The following is a 24,321-nucleotide window of genomic DNA, read 5'->3' as shown; positions in this document are numbered from 1 at the left end:
TAAGTCTTCTGATAGTTAAGGTAAGGTACAGGTATGGTAGTTACGGGAAAGGCTGTTAGTAGTTAAGTTTTAGGGAACTCAGAAGTTATAGGTAATTTTTCAACTGTGCAGGTGCTTGGTGTTCCTCACTCCCTTATCGTTCAAGGGTCAACTGTACCTATTTTACACACACTGTTTCAGAGAAGAAAGAAAGAGGGAAACCTACTTATTAAATTAAGGTAATCTGGATGCTAGGTCTAAAGGAATCAATCATAGGAACTTGGATTATGCCCCAAACTCATATCAGCTGTTTTATCTGGGGAGGTAAGAAGGGGGATAGACATGGGAATGGTGGTTCAATGAGATCTCAGCTTGATTTATAATATTTTAATGCTTTTATTTAAAAAGACATGAAGCAATATGACAAAGACATTAAGAATTGTTAATTTCATGTAATAGAAACATTTTATTTTTTACTGTAGTAAATTTTTACATTTTTTCAAAAAAAATCTACAACAAATCATAGTTTGCTGTTCAACTTCAACAGCAGACAAAACCATCTTTTTAAAGCATATTATTAATATGTGCCAACCTAATGAACAGCTGTCAGACCTGCTCAGTGGTAGGAAGCCTAGCATGTACTATTTTTAGATCAAGAAATTCTGAGTAGTTCAAGTTACTACAGCTCTTGTAAACATCTCCATCTTTTCTGAGCATAAACTGACGAAAGATTAGAACATTTTATTTTGAAAACATTTATTTGCCATGACTCTTCAGAGTTGAACGGTTATTAATGACTCACTTTATGTTTATACATATATTTAAGCACTCTTATGGAGTGCCTACTGCATACTGTACACTACATGGCTAGCACTAAGCCTGTAGAGGTGAGTGACGCAATCCCTATTCATAGGAGAGGAGATGAATAAGAAAGTCAGTGCTAACTATATGGTGAAATCAGTAGTGTATAGGGCTAGGGAGATCTCAGAGGTTCATCTGTCCTAACCTAGAAGATCAGGGGATGTGGCCCTTGAATTAAGTACTAATCTTAATCATCAAATAAGGGTAGGAGTCATTGAGGGAAAAAAGAAAGATGCTCTGATTAAGAGGAAAGCATATGTAAACAAGGAGACTCTGGAGTGTCTCAAGTCCAAGATTTGTCAATGCATGTCTCACGTGCAAACGGAGCAGGTGTGATGGAAGTTGATTTGCTCTGGGAATTTAGGCACCTCCTGAGAGAGAATTCATACTAAGAGAAGAAGGGTGATGCCTATTACTTCTACGTATTCCCTAGCTGAACTTCCCCATTAACTCATGTCTGTGCAGACACTGGAGTGACAGCAAGATAGTATTCCTTTAGTACTTGTGATGGTGAATTTAATGCGTCAACTTGACTGGGCCAAGAGGTGCCCAGATTAAACATCATTTATGGGTGTACCTGTGAGGGTGTTTCTGGAAGAGATTAGCATTTAATCAGGGACTACGAAGACTGCTCTCACCAGTGTGGGTGGGCAGCATCCAATTCATTGAGGGCCCAAATACAAAAAAAGGCAGAGGAAGAGTAAATTCTCTCTTTTCTTGGTCTGGAACCTCCATCTTCTCCTGGCCTTGGACATTGGTGCTGCTGGTTCTTGGGTCTTTGAACTCTGGGACTTACACCCTTGGTTCTCTTGGTTCTCAGGCCTTCAGACTCAGATTGAATTATACCACTGACTTTTCTGGTTCTCCAGCTTGCAGATGACATACTGTGGGTCTTAGGCTCCAAAATCATGTGAGCCAATTCCCATAATAAATCTCCTCTTAGATGTCTGTATATGTCCTACTGGTTCTGTGTCTCTGGAGAACCCTGATTAATACAGTATTTCTCAACAGGCTGTAACACACAGAAAGAGACACACTTCTCCACACCTACCCCAGTTTTGCTCCAGAAGTAAGTGTACTTTCATACCTCCAGTGGTCAAAAGCTTTGGGACCCAGCATAGATGGCTGCAGAGAAAAGGGTTCCTTGTAGTCGTGGACAATGCCCAAGGCAAGCAGTCGTGGTGCTTGGCAGATGTGATTGTCCGTAGAGGAAGTGGCAGGATGAATGTCTGGTGTATGTGTTGGTTCTCAGCCAGTGTGGTAGGACTAAAGGGTTGACTGTAAATGCCTGATGAATGCTGTCAACATCTAATAAAAAAAAGGAATCCAATAGGAGGAAAGGAAGAAAGTGTTTACTGATTGGATTTTTCTTTTCCTTCCTTCCTTCCTTCCTTCCTTCCTTCCTTCCTTCCTTCCTTCCTTCCTTCCTTCCTTCCTTCCTTCCTTCCTTCCTTTCTTATTTTTTTTTTTGAGATGGAGTTTCACTCTTGTTGCCCAGGCTGGAGTGCAATGGCATGATGTCAGCTCACTGCAACCTCCGCTTCCCAGGTTCAAGCAATTCTCCTGCCTCAGCTTTCCGAGTAGCTGGGATTACAGGTGTCCACCACAGCACTCGGCTAATTTTTTGTATTTTTAGTGGGGACGAGGTTTCACCATGTTGGCCAGGCTGCTCTCGAGCTCCTGACGTCAGGTGATCCGCCTGCCTCGGCCTCCCAAAGTGCTGGGATTACAGGCGTGAGCCACCATGCCTGGCCCTGGACTTTTTTTTTTTTTTTTTTTTTTAAAGAGACAGGGTTTTGCTATGTTGCTCAGGCTGGCCTTGAACTCCTGGGCTCAAGAGACCCTCCTGCCTCAGCCTTCTCAATAGCTGAGATTACAGGCACACACCATCGCGTCTGACTTGATTGGACTTTTGTCGTACAAGAGGTATACCCCCTGATGACACAGATATAGTTGGTGGCCTGAGGGATGTGCATATTTGGTTTTCTGTTCTACACTGCCAAATGGGGTAAGAACCAGTGAAATGCAAGCTACATAGAGTAGGTCTGAACCACTTCTCCAAGATAAGCTGCCCAAATTCCGAGAATACTAGCCCCTGGCAACTCCACATTCTCTCTCACTGTAAAAGTGTAAAAGGTTAGGTTACTCCCCAGCCTGTCGAACATGTGCCTGATTGCCTTGTGAGATAGCATGTCCCTAATCCAAAAGGAAACCTAGCCTAGAGCTTGGATCCAGCTAATCTTCTTCCACATTGCTGCAAACAGGCAGTTCAGTTTTCTCATTACTCACACAGAGAGCAGAGATAGATTTTCATGATTCTTGAGGACTCTATTCTCTCTGCTTTAATAGCTAAAAGCTAAAGCCAAATGAACTTGTTCACAGAGAACAACAAGCAGTTTTATCTGGTCCTTATTATTCTTGCTGTAACTGCAATTGTGTTATTCTGACTGACAGATTCCCAGAAGAGATTCAGTGAAAATACCCTTGATCAAATTCACAAAGGAACAGCATGTTTCAAGTGGGCGTGTCTGGCTAGAATCTCCCTGAACAGTTCAGTAACAGCACATCAAAAGACTGCTGAATTCTTATTTCCCATCCAAAAAATAACAAAGCCAATCTGAAATCTGGAAGTGTTCTGAGGGCAGATGGTATTAGCCTAGTAGTAAACATATTTTTGGCTGCTTTTTTTCTTTTTTTCCCCCTGGTAACTATGTTTAATGTGCTGAGAGAAAGCCGTTTGTTTACAGAATCTTATTATAGAGCAGAAATATACTTGTTCCAGAGAAGAAGAGTTTAAATGGTTCCAAGTCAAATGATGCTAACAGGTGTCACCTCACCAATCCAGGACTTAAAATGGGTTATTATAAATAGGAGTAACACATATTTTTTTTGGCCCTTTTTCCCACCTATTATGCAAGACTCCATACCACTATAATGTTCCTCCTGATTATTTCCAGCAACTTCGTGGGTGGCTCACGTGGGCTCATGAACAAGTACTGTCAGCTATCACATACGGCCTGTCATTTTCTTGCTCTTGAGCTCTGGCTCTTCTCTGCTGCTGTCTGCTGCTGAGGCCTGCAGAGATTAATATAAATGGCAGGTGAGTAATTATTGGACAGTCTTGCTGCTTCTGCCAGGCTCCGTGACACTTCCATTGAAGGACATTACACCACTGGTTCCGTGGATATGCTGAGGTCTGCGAGATGACACTTGCAGGAAGAATCTCTCTCTCCCTTTCAGTGCTACATGCTGTTGAGGTTAGTTGTTAAAGAGTAAAGAGTTATGGAGTTTTTGCCCATAGTCCTCTCCCCTACTAGGTCAGGCTCTAGAGAAGTAGAACGGGCAGAATGTGAGTGTGGTGGCTATGGGAATGCACCTCTCAGAACTGACTGCACCATAATGGAGGTGGGCCCAGCTGCTGTGCTCTGAAATCACAATCATGTTTACACGGAGGCCAGCTTCCCACAGGCTGCTCCCAGTCGATAACTGAGCATGGGAGGAACACTAAGGCCGACTCATCCCTGGGAGACACGGAGCACCTGTAACAGGAGATTTTGACTTGAGGTTTCCTGATGGCCCTATCGGACTTTGCCTAGCACTGCCGTCTAAGATGCTGCCGTCCAGTCTTCTTGTCCCCTTGCCCTCTCTCCTCTTGGGGTCAGACCTGGATTGCTGTTTGATGACTAGCTCAGTTTCCCCACTCCCTCCTATTTTCTCTCAGAGTCATTTCCCTTAATATGTTTTTCTTTTGCACACTTAGTGGCATCTTGGCATCTGCTTCTCACGGGACTGAACTAACACAGGGAAGGTGTGTTCCTTGCTATGGAAGCATAGTCTGTTCTCCCTGTTGCTGACCCTTGTGTATCTTTTTTTTTTTTTTTTTTTTTTGAGATGGAGTCTGTCACCCAGGCTGGAGTGCAATGGTGCCGCCTTGGCTCACTGCAACCTCTGCCTCCCAGGTTCAGGTGATTCTCCTGCCTCAGCCTCCCAAGTAGCTAGGACTACAGGTGTGTACCACCACGCCTGGCAGATTTTTTTTGTTTTTTTTTGTATTTTTAGTAGAGATGGGGTTTCACCACATTGACCAGGCTGGTCTTGAACTCCTGACCTTAGATGATCTGCCCGCCTTGGCCTCCCAAAGTGCTGGGATTACAAGTGTGAGCCACCATGCCTGGCCCCATGTGTATCTTCTTGATTCAATTCCCTACAGAAGAGTTTCTTCTGGGAGGCTTTGAGGTCCATGTATGAGTAGCTTTGATGTTGACCTTGACTTCCCCATTGACGTTTGCCATGCTCAGACACATGTGGACATCAGCAGGGATATGAAGTGATGGGGGCTCAGCCTCCATCACTCAAAATGCATCATTCAAAATGCATCAATGCTATGCGTTTTGGAGCATCTACTCTGCTTCTTCACTGGTTCGGGGCACAGCTAGAGAAACGAAAGAAATACAAGCAATTGTGCCTTTGAAGTTTAAATTCAGTTAGTGAGACAAAAATCACAGTTGTTACAAGTGGGTAATGACACAGGTAATAATCATTTATATTTTCAACAAGGATTTATTGTTCACCTGCCAGGATTCAATGTGTAACCAAAAGCTAAATTTTATGGCATTCTTTTTTAGGTGCGATAGAGTATTGCAGAGGTGTCTGCATGGGGGAAAAGTAGTCTCCTGATGGGGAGAAACAAACAAACAAAGAGACTTCTAATTTCTCTTGCTTTGTGCCTCATATTTTATTTATTTATTTATTTATTTTTGAGATGGAGTCTTGCTCTATCCCCTAGGCTGGAGTGCAGTGGTGCAGTCTTGGCTCACTGCAATCTCCGCCTCCCGGGTTCAAGCGATTCTCACACCTCAGCCTCCTGAGTAGCTGGGATCACAAGCATCTGCCACTATGCCTGGCTAATTTTTGTATTTTGAGTAGAGATGAGGTTTCACCATGTTGGCCAGACTGTTCTCAAACTCTTGATCTCAAGTGATCCACCCGCCTCAGCCTCCCAAAGTGCTGGGATTACCGGTGTGAGCCACTGCACCTGGCCTCATATTTTAAAATGTTTATTAGTGTGCTGCATAATAAATTAGTACAGTAGCACCTACACATAATCTATTAAAAATACCTAAGTTTTCTGTCAGTGATCACAGTAAAATTTTTTATCAATAAAGTGCACAATCAAAAGGAGGTGGAGGCGCCTGGGCTAGAGGATGCTTTCATGGTTGTGCTGAATGCACTATCATGTAGTGGTTGGAGCTCAGGGCTGGGTCCAAAAGTTTTAAATCTCAGTTCTGTCACTTATGCACTCTTTGACTTATCAAGGCACAGCCTCTCTGGGCCCGAGTTTTCTCCTCCATGGAATAGGAGTGTTGTACCCACCTCATAGGATTGTTGAAGGAATTAAATAAGGTGATTCATGTTTAGTAAGTGCTAGTTGACGTTGTTGTGGTTATTAGCATTATTATTTTAGCCTTAGTAGCTTTTTGCTCTTTTTGAGGCTCAACTCGAGTCTTCGAGTTGATCGTTCATGAGTCTGCTTCATCTTCAGTACCACTCTCTATGCTTTGTAAAAAGTTGCTCTGATTTCCTTTCATCTCAGGAGAAAGAGATCTCTACCAGGGACTCCTATTGTCTTTCCTGATGTCATTCTGATGCCACCTCTCTCACACTGTCTTGTATTCTAATTTTTTTTTTTTGCCCCTTTCTTTTTGTTTTATTTTATTTTTTTGAGATGGAGTGTCGCTCTGTCACTCAGGCTGGAGTACAGTGGTACAATCTCAGCTCACCGAAACCTCTGTCTCCCAGGTTCAAGCAATTCTCCTGCCTCAGCCTCCTGAGTAGCTGGGACTACAGGCGCATGCCACCACGCCTGGCTAATTTTTGTTTTAGTAGAAATGGGGTCTCACCATGTTGGCCAGGTTAGTCTTGAACTCCTGACCTCAAGTGATCCACCCGCCTTGGCCTCTCAAAGTGCTGGGATTACAGGCATGAGTCACCGTGGCTGGCCACCCCTTTAAAAAAAAAATTAAATTTTATTATAAATTGACAATTGGTGGTTGTAGATATTTATAAGGTACTAAATGTGGAATAATTAAATTAAGCTAATTAACATATCTGTTACATCAAATATTGTTTTTCATGGTGAGAACATTTGAATTTATTGTTAGTGGTTTTGAAACGTACAATACACCGTTATTAACTATATTCACCATCCTGCGCAATAGGCCTAAAATATATTTATTCTTCCTGAGACTTTGTATCCTTTGACCATCATCTCCCCATTCACCCCTTTCCCCAGTCTCTGTAACCACCATTCTACTCTGCTTCTATGAGTTTGATTGTTTCAGATTCCACATATAAGTAAGAACATGCAGTATTTGTCGTGTCTGGCTTATTGCCCTTAGCATCATGTTCTCTAATATTTTCCTTCTTTTTAAAGGCTGAATAGTATTCCATTGTGTATATAGATGACACTTTCTTTATCTATTCATCTGTTGATGGACATAGGTTAATTCCGTAACTGGGCTACTGCGAATAGTGTCTACTTCTCTTAATCTTCTTCTTTTGGGGGGCAGTAGCCCTACTCTGTGTCATTATTACTTCCTGTGTGACTAGAACAATGCTGTGTATTTAGTAGTGTTCACTTGATACCAATTAAACAATTGCAGAAGTAATGGCAAAGCTGATGACTTGGCCTTCTGCTGTGCATCCCCTCTGCTCTGTAGTGACAGTACCTGGGCAGCATCTGCGGGACACACAGGTGGCAGGAGAGAGAGAGAGTCAAGGAAGTCAAGCTTGTTTCAACTCCATGCACTCCATTCACTGTCTGGGCTAAAGTCAGTCCTTATATTAGTGAATGTTTCACAGAATTTTTAGACGAAGTGACACTCAACCCATTCTCCTTTGGTCATAAATGAAAAGAGAAGCTTTGTACTTGTACTTGTCAAGGAGTTCCTCCTTGTCGTTTATTTATTTACTTTTAATGATTAGGATTGAAAAAAACCCCTAACAACTAGCATCGTTTAACTGATGACCCCGCAGGCTCTGTGCTTGTTTTTACACACATTGGTGTAGTATCAAATCTTAGTGATGGAAAGGAACAAGTTGATTTTACTTACATTATCAATTGGATCTTCACCACAAATCTTTGAGGGATATTAGTATTATCATATTATAGATAGGGACACTGAGGCCCAGAAAGGATAAATCATTTTCTTAATGTTACTCAGTAAGCGGAAAATTTAGAATATGAACACAGGCTTTTGTCACTTCAAGGTCCATTTGCTTCCCACTTTCCCACAGGTGGCTTGGGCTAAAGTGTTTGAATTAGCAGTATTGTGTCGACTGCCAGTGGCCACTTAAGCTTCTTCATGACTTTTGCATGGGCTTTCCCTGTGGCCAGAAGGGCAGGGCTTAGATGATGATTGTGGCAATACTGACATGGAGAAAACTTCAAGAAGTAGGGTTTTCTTTTCTCTCTGGGCATGCGCTCACTCATGTGTTTGGGAAAGTGAGGGAGAATAGCAGAAAGCTGCTGCTGTCTTTCTCCCCAGCTCCATGACCAGCTGGATGTGAAGATGGCAAAGTGAGAAGGCCACTGAGATGATCATGCTCGATACTGCGATGTGCTAAGAGCTTATCGCCTTCATCAAGGCCTTGCTGACTTCTCCCATCATGTTGCAGACTTGTAGAATTCTAGGACTGACGTAGGTCTTCACTTTTCAGTTCTCAGAGTAAAAAGGTGGGTTGAAGAGGGGAGTACATGAAACGAGCTAGTTTAGCAACTAATCTATCAGGCAAAGAGCTCAGCACTGATTCTCAAAGGATGCCATTTTTACACCTGAGAATGTATATGGTGATGCTGGTGGGGAGATAAATACCAATTAGAGATTCAGTGCCAGTGTCAATGTGAATGTTGTTTTCTTAACGTTTTTGGCCATTGGCTAAGTTCTAGATGAATAGGCAGAGAAATAATGTCAAAGTTTATTTAGATTGTCATCCTGCCAATGGGCAGAGAAGTATCTTGAAAGAAAGTTGATATGAAATGAATGCTGCTAAGTCATGGGAATTGCTCTCAGGAAGGAAAGTATTAGCAGAGTTAAGTAACGTTAATTGCAAGGGATGAATTTGCTTTGGTACTGAGGTCTGAAATGTTGCCATTCTCAACTTCTTAAATGAGAAACAATAATATTGCTTTTTAAAAAATAATGTTGATTTTATATTTATTTTATTTTGGTTCCTTGCAAGAAACAAGATTTTTTATTTTTATTTTTTATTTTTTATTTTTAGTAGACCTGCAGATCCTGAGGGTTAAACCCTCCTTATGCCTTTGAATAGTTGTCAGGTGATTTGGGGCGGCTTCATTTGTTTCTGGAGAGGGTAAGGCTAAACTAGGGACAACTACATTCCAAGTGTAATCCCAATCTCTTGACATCACAGAAGAAACCACTAATTTTCAGAAGCTTCTCAAGTCTGGGAATTTGTCAATGCACTGGGCACAGTCGACCTTGGTGCAGCATTAGACATGCTTAAATGAGGCAAACTGGACTGACCGATTCGGTCAAATAAGAAGTAGAATTTTTCTTCTAAGTTACTTTGAAATTGACCAATTCAACAAAATGACAGCACTGGAGAGCTGTTTTGGTGATATGTTAACATTTCTCTTTTGTATTTAACATTTTAAATATTGTAGAGCTAATTCATAATCTGACATGTACAAAATAAATGCTTATCCCATAAACCTAATACCAACACATGATATACTACAAATAATTTGATTCCAAATGAATTAAGAAAAAAGTTTTCAAGTTTTAGATTCTTTTACCAAAAATATCCTGGGAATTTGAGATTGTGCCTATGCAGCTTCAAACAGATGAATAAAAAGTAATGTAGGCCAGGCGCAGTGGCTCACACCTACAGTCCTAGGACTTTGGGAGGCTGAGGCGGTTGGATCACCTGAGCTCAGGAGTTCAAAGCCAGCCTGGCCAACATGGTGAAGCCCCGTCTCTACTGAAAATACAAAAATTAGCCAGGCATAGGGGTGCATGCCTGTAATCCCAGCTACTCAGGAGGCTGAGGTAGGAGAATCGCTGGAACCCGGGAGGCGGAGGTTGCAGTGAGCTGAGATCGCGCCACTGCACTCCCGCCTGGATGACAAGAGCGAAACTCCATCTCAAAAAAAAAAAAAAAAGCAATGTAAGGTTTTTTTTTTTTTTTTCCTTTGGGTGATGAGATTAAAAGTAATTTAAAAATTTTAAATACTTTAATATATTTTCACATGTCCTACAATAAATATATAGCTTTTTATTTCAACAAAACATAATTTTGAGTGGTTACAAAAAGAGACAGGTGTGGCTTGGTAACTAGGAAAACATTCCCAGCCTGGCAAACAATCTGGTGAGAGCTTGGAGGCAGAAGGCAGCACTCTGACTACATTCAAGGAGTTTGCCAGATGGCAACAGATAATGCCAATGTTCGATTGCACTATAATTATTATACACTCTCTGTCACTTCAGCAAGCTCTCTTTTCACAAGACAAGTGGGGACAGAATGTTGTATTAAGATTACCCATCGCTAAGCTTATGTTAAAATGAGGAAACGAAATGGAAAGTCTTGTTTTGGTAATGTCTCTGGGGTATGAGGAATGGAATGGACGGAAAGGTTTCACGACGGGCACAACTACGTAGAGAATTTCGTTTGTTTATGCCTTTTGGGAATGCATTATTTTGATTGACCCTAACTGGGAATTCAGAGGGGGAGATTTCCTCTATTATCTATAAAGAAAGGATCTGCTGAGCAAACACAATGGCTAGGGTCATGTTTAAAGTACTCAATTGATCTGCTTTCAAGTCTAATGAAACACTTCAGGGGCTCTAAACATGTGATATGTTGGTTACAAACTCATCTTAGTCTAATTTTAGTCAATGTTTGTGTTAGAAAGTTATATAATACTTGTCTTTCATTCAGATATATTCTATAATTCACATTTTCCACTAATTTTACCCCAGTTCTCCTTCCCCCCCAATCTATCCAAATAACTGAGTTGAACTCTGTGAGTTTACTGCTCTATTAATTTATTGACAGAGATATACAAACCATGACTTCCTCGGCTGTTTCAGATGAAACTGTAGATCCACATGTAAACTTGCAATGCACAGCTTAGCCGGAAAGTTATGTGGAGCAGGTGACTGAGGGGATAGCTTTCACTGCTTGGACTAAAGTCAGTTTTCAAAGAGCTAAAGATGCCTATTGAATTCTGGAGTGTGTGTGTGTGTGTGTGTGTGTGTGTGTGTATGGGTGTGCATGTGTGTGGGTGTAAAGCAGCAAACTCTTCACATTTCAAATAACTAAAGATATGGGTGGTAAAATGAAGTCACATTTTTACACCTCACATGCTGACTAGGGAGAGCAGTCAAATGCAGCATCGACTGGTTAAAATTAGTCTATCATTCTTGGTTTAGGATGTTTTAAAGACATGTTAAAGATATTCGTGAAGATGTAAAAGATACATTTAAAACCCACGTCAATTGCACTAAAAGTCAACTGGAAACAGAAGGTTTTTAAATCCTGGTAGTGGCAAATTGGCAGCCAAAGGAACAGAGTCTTAGTCAACATATTCCCATGTCCCCCTGAACACAAATAGCCTCGAACCTTCGGAGGGTGTTCCTTTGAGATATTTCATCAGTGACATCACAGTGATTGCCAGCTTCCACGGACTACTTTAGGCACTGCCCAGAGTCTAGGAGTCCAGACAGCCTGGGAGGGGAGAAGGAGTTGGAGCTGAAGTTGGAGACAGCGAGGAGAAACCTGCTATAGCCAGGGTGTGTCTCTGATCCTCTTCAGGTAACTGCAGGATTTTTATGCTTAGCATACGGTGTGTGTGTGTGTACAAGCTGCAAATGAGAAAGGCACAGGAATGTTTACATTTCTTAATGAAATAGGCAATGCCCCTTGTATACAGCGTGCCTTAAGGTATAAAGTGAATACTATTGCTTTCTCTTTTCCTTTTCTTTCTCCTAAGGGTATGCATTTTTTCCCTTCCTAGTAAAAAAAAAAAAAAAAATTTTTTTTGGTATTATGGAAGAAGGTCTGTTTGCTATCTTCTCTAAGTCTCCATTCAAAGAAAACCAACGTCAAGCTTCCTGTACAATTTATTCAGAGCTTTTTTGGGTTTTAGTTCATCCACTTGCAATCACTGGATCATATGGCATGACCTTGACTTCAGGGAATGTTTAAAATGAAACCCAAAGTGTCTTTATGGGTTAACAGCAGAAAAATGGAACTTGGCTGATCTGAATTTCTGCCTAACTGGTTCATTCTTCCTAAAGTGTATAAATGTGTGTGAAAGGAATGTTCACACCACACCTTACAGTTAGTATATGTGTTGATTGAATTGAATTCACTAGAAATTCTCAACTTAACTCTTTATGTTTAATTCATCTAAAATCACATAAAACAATAAATACTTAAGGTCACCGTTAAAGTGCAAGAAGTAGTAAGAAGTAAATCCCAAGAAAGAAAGAAGTGTGATGGGTAGCCTGCTAATTCAGAGATGACTGAAAAAAAAAATGTAAAGAGTGCATAAACATATACAGTTTAAACAGTAACTAAAAGGCAACACTTCTATAATTATCATCCAGCTCAAGAAACAGATCATTGCCAGCGCCCAGAAACCCATTCCTGATCAACCCCCATCCTGCCCTTCTGCCTCAGATGTTGGGATCCTCTTGTCCCTGTTATTCTTTATAGTTTGACCATCTATGTGTGCATTCCTAAACAGTATGATTAGCCTCCCTATTTTTGACTTCATATAAATGGAGTCATATTCTATGTTTCTTTTGTAAATTCTTTCACCCAACAGTTATATTTGTGAGATCTACCCATTTTGTGTGTAGCTATAGTTCATACGTTTTCTTTGCTTTATAAAATTCAAATGTATGAATATACCACAATTTATCATCCATTCTGCTGTTGATAAACATTTGAGTTGTTTCCAGCTTGGAGTTATTGTGATAATATTGCTGTGAACCTCTTTGTTTATGTAACCTGGCACACACGTCCTTAAATGTCTTAAGGTAGAAGTGAAATGCTAGATATTAGAGAATGAACATTTTCACCATTAATTCTAAGAAAGCCAAATTGTTTTCCAAAGTGGTAGAAAATTTATGCTAACTTTGTTTAGCCAGGCCAGTTAATTGCAGTGATAATTCAATTATGTCATAACTCCTAGGAAGTGACCACAATTCTAGTAACTAGTTCCAGTCTGCTAATTCTAGCTTTGCCTCTAACTTGTTATCTGTCATTACACAAACATCTTAATCTCCTCTCTCTAAAAGTCAGTTTCTCAGCTGCAATCTTGAGAAAGAGAAAAACTGCAGTAACACTTGCCTGCGTTGTTGTGAAGGTAACACGAACAGAGCTGTGGAACAGCTTTCAATAGTATTTTTCTCATTTTCTGAGTATATCCTGTTGGATCACTATCCATGATTCCTGTGACTTAACAGCTTAATTTAATAGGCAGATTTGGTGGGACCGTTATTTTGCCCTCCTTGAATTGAATTGTTTTGATCATTATAAGCCAGGCTTCATATTTTCTGCATTTCTTGAGAACTTACCCAAATACATGGACATTTGGACTAGGGTTTTATTTCATTGATAAGTCTATAAGAAAGAATCTGTCTTCATTTCTCATTCCTTTGCCTCCAGGCACCTTGGCAAGACTCATTACCTTTCTGTTCTCCTCTGCTCTTTTGTACATTCTCATAAATCCTTTTTCCTTGATCCATTCATTTTCTTCTGTTTACTTTCTCCTCCAAGCAAATCTTTGTAAAGATTTTCTATTTTTTCCCCTTTTTATTTTCTTGGAGAGACAGGGTCTTGCTATGTTATCCAGGCTGCTCTTGAACTCCTAGGCTCAGGTGATCCTCCCACTCATTATTAGACTGCCTGAATAATGTGCAAGCCTCCCAAAGTGCTCATTAGAGGCATGAGCCACCATGCCCAGCCATTTGCGATCGTTTTCATTGGCAATTTACTATTTCCTTCATGCTGAGGTCTAAAAGATGGATAACAATTAAAAGGGAGATGAAACATAAATCTGTCATCATTTGGCTATATATTTGCTGGCTGGCACCATCCGATTTGAACTTGTATTTTTTTTTGAGACAGGGTCTCATTATGTTGCCTAGGCTGGTCTTAAACTCTTAGGCTCAAGGAATCCTCCCACCTCAGCTTCGCAAGTAGCTAGGACTACGGGTACCCACTGCCATGCCTGGCTGAACCTGTATGTTATGCCAGTTACACAATACGAAAAATGATTATTCAGTTGGCATTTATGCAATTAATAATTTGGTCCATTGATAATATAATCAATACAGTAATTACAATTAATAATTCAGTCATGTTAGATAGTTAAAAAAATACCGCTCAGACCAAAAGCTTGCTCACAACCCTTTCAGCCTCTTGAACTCTCACCTTTAGCAAACAAACAAAACACCTTTTCTCCCTAAACTTTCACTCTACAGTAGACTTTGGCCCTAAATATCTAAGATATAAATATCTAATTATTCAAAATACATAAATCTTTAATTTCATTTAGACTGCCTGAATAATGTGCAATTTACACTACCTCACTGAAGACAATAATTTGATGACTTCATTGCATATGTTCTCAAAGTATGATTTCCTGTATGGACAATCTGTACATACTATGAGGATACCATCCCTGCTCTTTGAAATGTTTACAATCTAGGCACATCCTGGACCTGACTAAAAATAGCTGGCACAAGCCCTTGTTGAAACAGAAGTACCCATGAAGTTAACACTTGCTCTTTGGGCTGAATGCCTGTTATGCGAGGGGCTTTTGGTTGATCCCAGTAGGCTGTGTGCCCAATGCAGGACTTGTCAGAGGCCATGCAGCTGTTGAAAGTACTTTCTGCTTTCCGTAGAGTTAGATGAAGACCTACAGCAGTCTGAGGCCTGAAAGATTATGGCATCCCACTTACCTACGTAATTCAAAGCAAGAACAATACTAAACCATAAAGTTTTTCTGTTTTGGTACCCCTGCTTATTGATACTCTTAAGAAAAGTATACACATGCATATGCATGCACACACAAACACACACAGAAGTTGGAGAAAGAAAAATGTAATATTTCACATTTTATGAAAAGCACCAATACAATCATCACAGGAAAAAAAATCAGGACAAAAATGGTGGTCTTTATGACATTAGACAGAAAAATCAGGCTGTCTGTAATCATTAGGGCTCTTCAGAGAAACATAACTAATAGAATGTGTTGTGTTGAGGGATTGGTGTCTGTTTTTAAGGAATTGGCTTGTGTGATTACTGAGACTGGCAAGTCCAAAATCTGCAGGGTGGGCTGGTGGGCTGGTGGGCTGGTAGGCTGGAGACTCAGGGAAGTCTCCAGTCCAAAGACAGTCAGGAGGCTACATGTCCCAGATCAAGGTGTTGGCACAGTTGGTTTCTTTTGAGTCCTTTCTTTGGCTTGTAAATGCCCATCTTCTCCTTGTGTTTTCACATGGTCTTCCCCTCTGTTTCTGTCTGTGTCCTAATCTCTTCTGATAAAGACACTAGTCATATTGGATTATGGCCCACCTTAATTACCTCATTTTAACTTACTTACCTCTTAAAAGACCCTATCTCCAAGCACAGTTGCATTCTGAGATACTGTGGGCTACGGCTTTGACATGTAGATTTTTGGGGGACACAATTTAGCCCATCACACTCTCCTTTTCCACAACACTTCTGTCTCCTTTGAGGAAAGGACGAGCATTGTTATACAGGAATGCTCATTAATCTCCTTGTGTTTTCTTTGTTATGTTTTATTAGGAGGTGAGGACAAGCCAGAGGTTCTTGGTGTGCCCTCAGAAGTCTGCCTGAAGTTCTCACCAAGCTGCTGGGAAAATGGGGATAAACACCCGGGAGCTGTTTCTCAACTTCACTATTGTCTTGATTACGGTTATTCTTATGTGGCTCCTTGTGAGGTCCTATCAGTACTGAGAGGCCATGCCATGGTCCTGGGATTGACTGAGATGCTCTGGAGCTGCCTGCTCTATGCCCTGAGACCCCACTGCTGTCATTGTCATGGGATGCCATTCTCCACCTGAGGGCACCTGTGACCTGCACTCACAATGTCTGCTATGGCGTAGTGCTAGGATTGATTATGTGTTCTCTAAAGATGCTGCTCCCAAGGGCTGCCAAGTGTTTGCCAGTGAATGTTAGATTTATTCCCCAGCTCTTAACTGAAAATGTGTTAGACAAGCCATAAAGTTAAAATTAAACTGTATTCATGATGATGTAGGATTGTTACAAGCCCCTGATCTGTCTCACCACACATCCCTTCAAACGGTCTGCAACCAAACTCTAATTCAACCTGCCAGAAGGAATGTTAGAGCAAGTCTTTGTCAGCCCTTACAGCTATCATGTGAATAAAGTTAAGTCAACTTCAAAAACAACTTCTAGAATTTATTTTAGCTTCCATGTGTGATAGAGCATTTGACCCTTGGCTGGGATTGGAATGACAAGTGCTACCGTATTTCTAGCATTTGAGGTAAGCCAAGATGCTCCAACTGCTGAAGATTTGAAACCAAGTCAACACACTGTGTCATATTTCAAGTAATTCCATTGGTTCAGCGCTCCTCAAACTTTTCCCCTAAACTAGTCTCAAGGGCAGAGGAAGAATAAATCCGTTCCACTACGGGGTCTGAAGCATAGCCTGAATTGCCAGCTAAAAGTGCAACATTTCTTTGAAGTCTTGTGTTTTATCTTTAGAATCCACGAGAAATGTATTTTCTACCTTATAATATCTTCATGTTTGTTTTCATATAAATATTTAAAATTATTTACACTAAGTAACACAAGAACATGAGTCATGTCCCCAAGAGTAGCATATTCTATTTTGGTTATTGTTATTACACAAATGGAGCTAGTCTTTAATCAGCTACAGTTCTAAAAGGAGGAAAATAGAGAATGCAAACTTATATGTTTATAAAAGACATATAAAATAGACGTTTCTTAAACATGTTGCCAGAACACCCCATGTTAGACAGACCAAATCCGCTATTTGTGCCAATGCTGAGGTAACCACAGAGAAAGGGAATGTTGTTAAACCTCATCTTACAAAGCCGCCTTCGTGAAGGCGTTTCTTGCCAAGAATTTGACCTGTCATTGAGGCATTGCCTACATTGCATTATAGTTCTTAACCCTGGCTACATTCAAAGAAAGTCAATTATCCCAGGGGTGATTTTTCAAAATACTGAGGCTGGGTACTTCTCAGACCAATTAAATAAAAATCCCAGGGGATAGAGTCCAAGTATCTATCTTCTAAAAATATTTTCTAGATGATTACATTGTGTAGCCAGAGTTGAGAATCTACTGATACCAACCCTTGCTTCTCAAAATTCGATGTGATTTTGAATCATTGGGAAGTCTCATTTAAATGCAGATTCTAATTCCATTCTGATTCTGATACTGATTCAGTCTGGGGTGGGGCCTGAGAGCCTACATTTTGGACAAGATCCTAAGTGATGCCGGTGCTGCCTGTCCAGACTGCCACCCTTGGATTAACATATTAGAATCACTTGGAGGACCTTTAGCAAAACCACACAAGCTTGAGCCCAATTCCTAGTTGTTTCTAATTTTTCAGCCTTGGGTGAATCTAAGTGTTATTCTTTTTTGGAAGAACTCCAGGTGACTCTAATGTGCAGTCAGGATTACGAATCTTCAAATAGCAAAAGAAAAAAATGTTATATTTTGAGAGGTTCCTCTCCAAATTGGGAAATAGTAGTGTATAGTCCTCAGTGCCTTGTCCCTAATTTCAGTTAGACTCCACATATGGATGTGCAACTGCTAATGATTTAGCAGGCAGCACCTGTACTCATAGACTTGTGGCTCTAGGGCCCTTAGTAGATGGTTAGCCGTCTTTCCCCTATTTGCAGAAAACCTACTGGTTGTGTATGTGTTTGAGAAAGTGTGTATGTGTGTTGGGGAGAGCCACAACATTCCCTTCAGATGTTGGACCATCTGGCCTCTCACTGAAGTCTGAGTGATGGTGCCAACACTGACAACAGGTACCATTTATTGAGTCTACCATATATGAAACCCTGTTCTGGGCACTTTCCATAATTCATGCCATTTGGCAGATTTGGGAACTGAGGATCAGAGACTTCACTAAATAGATGTAAGTGGGGAAGCTGCAATGAGAAAAGGATCATGTTAACCTCTATGCAGAACTGTGTACACATCATGCTTTGTTACAGATCTCCAAACCATTGGATTATGGTTTAGGTTTTACCCTCACATTCTTTAGCATTCTAAAATATCAGCCTGTTTAGATCAAGGTAAGAATTGCAGTTCTCTGTGTCATTTCTTTTTGCTTGTTAATCCTCACTCCTTTCTTTCTCTAACTTCCTGTGACTGAATCTACTGAGAAGGCTCATTTTTAGACCACACTGTGAGCAACCTTTGCAGGGATAGGACATCTATTAACAACTTCAGTGGTGGGGCTAGGAGTTATGTATTGTCTTTCACATTCAGGAGTCCTAGTCATTATGGCTAAATCCCAGTCTGACTCATAAATCTCCTTTATGTACAACCTTCCCTATGACCTCAAGTACCCTGACTCATCACAGAACTCTGCGTCCCTCAATGTTGGCCCCATTCACTGAAATGCTGCCTGATTATCCCAAACAAGATGCTGGTTCTCCTCTAGAACCAGAGCACTGAATCCTAGTTAATAACTGAAGTTCCAGCTCATAGACTTGGTCCTACTCTGGCTTTTTTCTCTTGTGTTCATTCATTCATTCAACAAGTACTTATTATGCAACTAAGTGTTGGACGTTTACTAGACATTGGAGATAAAATGGCGAGACAGCCAAGCCCCATTCTCATGGAGCATACCAATTAGTGGGGGAGACAGATACATAAATAGGTAGTTATAATGGTGTGAAAAGTTCTTTGATGAGATAAGGATAAGGTGCTGTTGGAGGAGATTCCAGGCAGAAGGAATAGCATGAATGAAAAACCAAAGGCTAGAAAGGATGATGAATTTAGGTGTAGCTGAAGCACACAGTATTTCTCCAGCCACTGGCAGTAGTCATGCCACATAAGAGCAGATTTCACAATTCTCACCACGTTGCTCTGACTTCCAAGTTGAATCACTTCTGCTATTCTTGCTGGCGTGCTCATGCACTGGAGGGGGACCTTTGCCACCAACAATTGTTTGAGTCGTGTCTGTGCTTACATATAACTTAGACACTGGCCTAGGGCCATCCTATCACTTGTATCCACAGCAGCCAGACTGGCTCTTCCCATTTACCATCTCACCCCATTGAGCAGTTCTCTGTTGGGTGATGTTCTCCTCTTCTTGCCATAAGTCCCGGGATGCCAAGATCCCAGCATGTATTGGTATTGAGCTGCCTACCTTACCATACCATACCAACCAACCAACCATCTGAATTTTTTTAAAAAGATACCTTTCAGTGCTGACTTAAACTTCCAGTCTTCTCTAAACTCACTACTAAGGTGTACATCCTTTGGAACTTCTCGTTTTTATCTAACTATTCTCCTACATTGAAATACACACACTTTTGCTTCATTTCTGGCAGTCTCAACACCGTATCTGGTCCCTAACTCCTCTTCCTAGGGCTGCCACATAGTTGGCTCTGTAAGGTATAAGAAATTATCCAGGTAATTCATGTCCCAAGCCGTGGCTCTAAGAAAAGAGACTCAAGATACTCCAACCTGATCAGCATCCATAATCACATTTCCGTCTTTGCTTCATGGACCCACATGGGGTGTGTGAAATGGTCACAAAATGGTAGTGCTTCCATTGTTTTCTAATTTAATTTAAGGCATCTCAAGGGGATGGCACTTTCTTTACTTTTACTATTCCTTTATCATTTTGCTGTCTCTTTTGTTTCACTGGAACACAGTCTACCATTCTTGCCTGCCCCACAGGCATTTTGATGCATAATCAATGCCATTTCTAGATGGCATCCCTGGACCTTTCCTTAGCAGGGTGGGCATGTCTGTTACCACCTTGAAATCTCATTACCCAGAATCCTGTCCTGAATGTCTAGAGTACCCCCAGAAAGTAGTTAGTGACAAATTAAACTGGTTCTGTTCCCTTTTCCTCTGAATATGTTATCTATCATTCTTTCAGTAGATCTATTTTATCATTTCCTGGTTTCAGAATGTTTTTTAAAACTTTGGCACAGGAGATCCTTCTTAGCGGACCCAGGTCTACCTGTGGCCTCGCTTCTGTTTACCTGTCCCCCACGCCCCACCTCCACTCTCATTTCCAACCATTTCCTACTATTTGTTGTTTTCAGTCATGCTATGCTGTCTTCTACTGTGGGGTTCTTGCATAGCTATTCTCTTTGCCATTAAGTGTTATTACCTCTTGAAAGTTATCCCCAGATAATTTCCTTCTCTGGGCCTCATGCCTAAAAACTCATAGCATTTATCACATTGTATTGGTTTGTTTGTGTGTCTCTCCCATGTGAAATTCTTGTTTATGGGGACTGTCTTCAATGTTTAATTTTAGTTTCTAGCTGGTGCATCATAATCACTAGATAAATATCTGTTGAACACGTCAGTGACTACTTGGCTAGATGTAAAAACTTTTGGAAGAGACATGTACCTATTTCTATGACTAGGTGCATGATCTGTGTTCACCACAGTATAATAAAAAGGAGGCATAAACAGTTCTAGTTCTAAAAGTTCTATGAGGTTAATGAGCAAACCAAACTTCTTTTTAAACTTTAGGCAGTTGAAACAGGTTTTCCAAAGGCAGTTTGTTTCTTTATGAAATATTCATGATGCTTGCTTCTTTTGATCTGTCTCTATCACCCCTGAACAAGTTGACAATGTTTATGAATTACTCATCAAAGCCCAATGTGTCGAGCATGTTTTTGAGTTCATCTACAAACAGGGTGAAACCAGAGAAATGTCCACTTTTCAAACTGCAGAAAGTTAAGGTCAAACTTCATGTCCACACAGCATATTTCAACTAACTTTACTGCATGCCTCCTACATGTGAGGAACTTTTATGTGTTCTATTTTACTCAATTCCCTTTTATATTGTGAAGTATTTATCTTCATTTGTACCTTAGAAGTGAGAAGCCTGAGGCTCAGAAAGGACAAGTGGCCAGGCTTAAAACACAAAGCTGAGAAGCAAACCCAGTTCTCTCCAATTCTGAGAGCTGGCTCTTCCCAGTCACCACGGTTGCCCTTCTGCGTCACTCTAGGGCACAAGCATGTTTCCTTATTCTGGGCTGAAAGAGCCAAAAGCATGTGTATGTCAGAAGCCTCCGGGTAAATGCCTCAATCACTGCAGCTCAGTCATACAGGGTTTGCCACTTACACAATTCTGTGTTTCCCAGGACTTTGAAACAAGCCCTGAGATCACCTTGTCTTTGTCAGTCAACTGCGCAGCAAATAATAAGAGAGGAGAGTATTGATGGTTGATTAGCTGTTTTCAGTGTGTCAGTTTTATACGTGGGGATTGAGTGGAAATGACAGCTCCATCTACAGCATTAGCTGGTTACACACACTTGCAGGAATTTGTCACATGGTAATTTTCATCTCCCACCCATTAGATCATTTTAAAATAAAGTACTAGAAAAAGCATGGTCTTTGGATTCACTGGCTATATTTTGCTTACTAGTACGTGATCCCAGATAAGCTACTGAACTTTTGTGAACCTCAATTTCCCTAGCTATAAAAGTAGAAGATAACAGTAAGTATGAACAACTATTATGTATCAATTTAAAAAATAGAGAATAATACCTTTTTTGCAGGATCACTATGTTAAGTTACGTGATATTTTTCAAAGTGCTTAGCACAATGCCTGGCATTAGTAAATGCTCAATAAATGATAGTTAATCTTGTTATAACATAAGTAAAGCACAATATTTGATACATAGCCTCACTTTTAAAAAGAAGTGTTAGATTTTAGTACTTTTTTTTTTTTTTGAGACAGAGTCTCACTCTGTCGCCCAGGCTAGAGTGCAGTGGCACAATCTCAGCTCACTACAACCTCTGCCTCCTGTGTTAAAGCGATTCTCCTGCTTCAGGCTCCTGAGTAGCTGGGATTACAGGCATGTGCCATGACACTGGATGATTTTTGTATTTTTAGTAGGGACGGGGTTTCACCATGTTGGTCTTGAACTCCTGACCTCAAGGGATCCTCCTGCCTTGGCCTCCCAAAGTGCTGGGATTACAGTTGTGAGCCACCGTACCCAGCCAAAGATTTTAGTACACTTTTAAAGAAAGCATCAGGGATTGGTGGTGGGGTGGTGGTTGCTGCTGCTGCTATTTCAACACTATTTCTTTTAAGAGGGTAACAAAACACTTTGAGAAAGTTGTGGCTTCTTTTTTTTTTTTCTTCAGCAGGGGAAAGGGATAGGGATACTGAATTGTAGAATCCCTTTGCTCATGAAGAATACAATGTATTTCTCAAAACGCAAGAACTGCTTGAATTACAATACTCAAAATACTTTTTCAATTGCAGATTCCTGCACCAACCCCAGAACAACTGAAAGGGAACTTCTGAGAGTGGGATCTGGCTTGCTACGTTCTTAAGCCAGCTCCCCAGATGATTGTTATAGTCACTAAAGTTTGAGAATCCCAGATCCACAACATCCTACCACACCAGCACCCAAGATTTGCATTTCTGCTTTTTTATTTTTATTTTTTCCACACAGGAGTCTTACTTTGTTTCCCAGGCTGGAGTGCAGTGGTGAGATCACGGCCCACTACTGCCTTCGCCTCCTGGGCCCAGGCGATCTTCCCACTTCAGCCTCCCCAGTAGCTGGGACCACAAACGTGCACCACCACACCTGGCTAATTTTTGTATTTTTTTTTTTTTGTAGGGATGGGGTCTCCCTATGTTTTCCAGGTTCGTCTCAAATTCCTGGGCCCAAGTGATCCTCCTGCCTCAGCCTCCCAAAGTGCTGGGATCACAGGAGCAAGCCATAGTTCCCAGCCCTGCATTTCTACTGTTTTCAAGAACTTGGGCTCTGGTTGGACTGAGAAGTTCACACAATTCCACTTTTCCAGAGAGGTCACAAAATTCTTACCCCCATCCCTTTGAACTGCAAAGATACATTCTTTATCTTCCCATCTCTCCAGGAAAAGCTTTCCTTGCGCCTTTTACCCCCATTCCTAGTCTGTTCCCACACCGGGTCTATATTCTCTCCCAAACAAGTTTGCCCTGTTGTACTTGGAGATTCAAACCCTGTCTACAACGCCACTTAATAAAAGGTATTTTTTAAACCTGAAGTTATATAGTGCGTTAACTTGCATGCAAGAGTTCTATTTTGACATATTTTCAATGAAGATGCTGGAACTGTCACTCCAGTTTCAACGGCTTTAGAGACTTTAAACATCAACAGGTGTTTCCAAATTATGTGTCCTTTTGACTTTCATTTTTCCGGGCAGTCAGACTACACCCAAGGATTAAAAATCAGCATAAAACAGTCTTTACTTTAGACCTCAGATTTAAAAATTTCAGAACTTTGTTACTTTCTCTCTGGGGAAGTAAATAAAAAATGAGTTTTCTCAGCAGCAGCGGTTCCAGCCAGGGTCTGCACGAAGCGATATCAGTCTCAGGGCAGTGTTCTCAGGTTCCAGCCAGTACTGCCTGACCCAGATCCAACTGTGAGCTGCCTCTCTTCCAACAACATACTCATTTTATATTCCTCTGACACTGCTTCGAAAGGACATGGAGAAAAAAGTCTATTTTCAACACACGCTGTGTCTACAATGATGACATGCATGGTGATACCCACCACCCACATCACAAACACCCTGCCAAGTCCTAAGCTAATTTGACTTCACAATGGCAAGCTTTTCAGACGCCCAGAGGTTGTACGGTGATTATTTGATGATTCAACATGAAAGCAGCTCCCGTTGTTTGCCACATCCGCACTGAGCTTTCCATTCATTCAGAATGACAAGGTATTCACAGTGTCTTGCAATCAATTTTGAGATGTCTCTGCCAAAGAGCTCCACTGGCAACATTGCAAGGCCCTTTTTATAAGTCACCATTTCCATCCCCACTCCATCCTGTCAGAATGACTGGGGTCGCATTCATATTGCAGACCAACAGAAACAGCGGGAACCTGAACTTGGAAGACTGGATTTGATCACATGCATCATACCATCTTGATTTTGGAAATGAGACAAGCCATATGCAGTTTGAGAGATGCCAACCTGAGATACATTTTGCATTATACCATATGTCACTGACTTTAAAGATGGGTTTAGACCAGTTCATTTTGAACAACACTTATGAAACATCACAGGCCAGGTAGCGGGTTTCACGCCTGTAATCCTAGCACTTTGGAAGGCCCAGCTGGGAGGATTGCTTGAGCTCAGGAGTTCAAGACCAGCCTGGGCAACATAGTGAGACCTCATCTCTATTTTTTTTAATTAAAAAAATTCTTAAAAAAGAAAGGGCAC

The 24,321-nt window shown here is 41.0% G+C and overlaps 1 protein-coding gene across 1 annotated transcript; it reads left to right on the top strand.

Annotated features, from left to right (window-relative positions):
• Nucleotides 1-11,582: 11,582 nt before the first annotated feature.
• On the top strand, nucleotides 11,583-16,307 carry SLN (sarcolipin). The gene is made up of 2 exons (XM_005579526.5): nucleotides 11,583-11,676; nucleotides 15,685-16,307. Exon 2 carries the CDS (start codon nucleotides 15,760-15,762, stop codon nucleotides 15,853-15,855), a length of 96 nt encoding a protein of 31 aa, XP_005579583.1. The 5' UTR covers nucleotides 11,583-11,676; nucleotides 15,685-15,759; the 3' UTR covers nucleotides 15,856-16,307.
• Nucleotides 16,308-24,321: the final 8,014 nt, after the last annotated feature.

Source organism: Macaca fascicularis, chromosome 14, assembly GCF_037993035.2.
Source record: "Macaca fascicularis isolate 582-1 chromosome 14, T2T-MFA8v1.1".
NCBI lineage: Eukaryota > Metazoa > Chordata > Mammalia > Primates > Cercopithecidae > Macaca > Macaca fascicularis.
This window is presented reverse-complemented; position numbering and strand designations above follow the sequence as displayed.

Bases quoted from the DNA above. Each gene is read 5' to 3' on its own strand.
- SLN (XM_005579526.5), top strand. From the start codon at position 15,760: ATGGGGATAAACACCCGGGAGCTGTTTCTCAACTTCACTATTGTCTTG.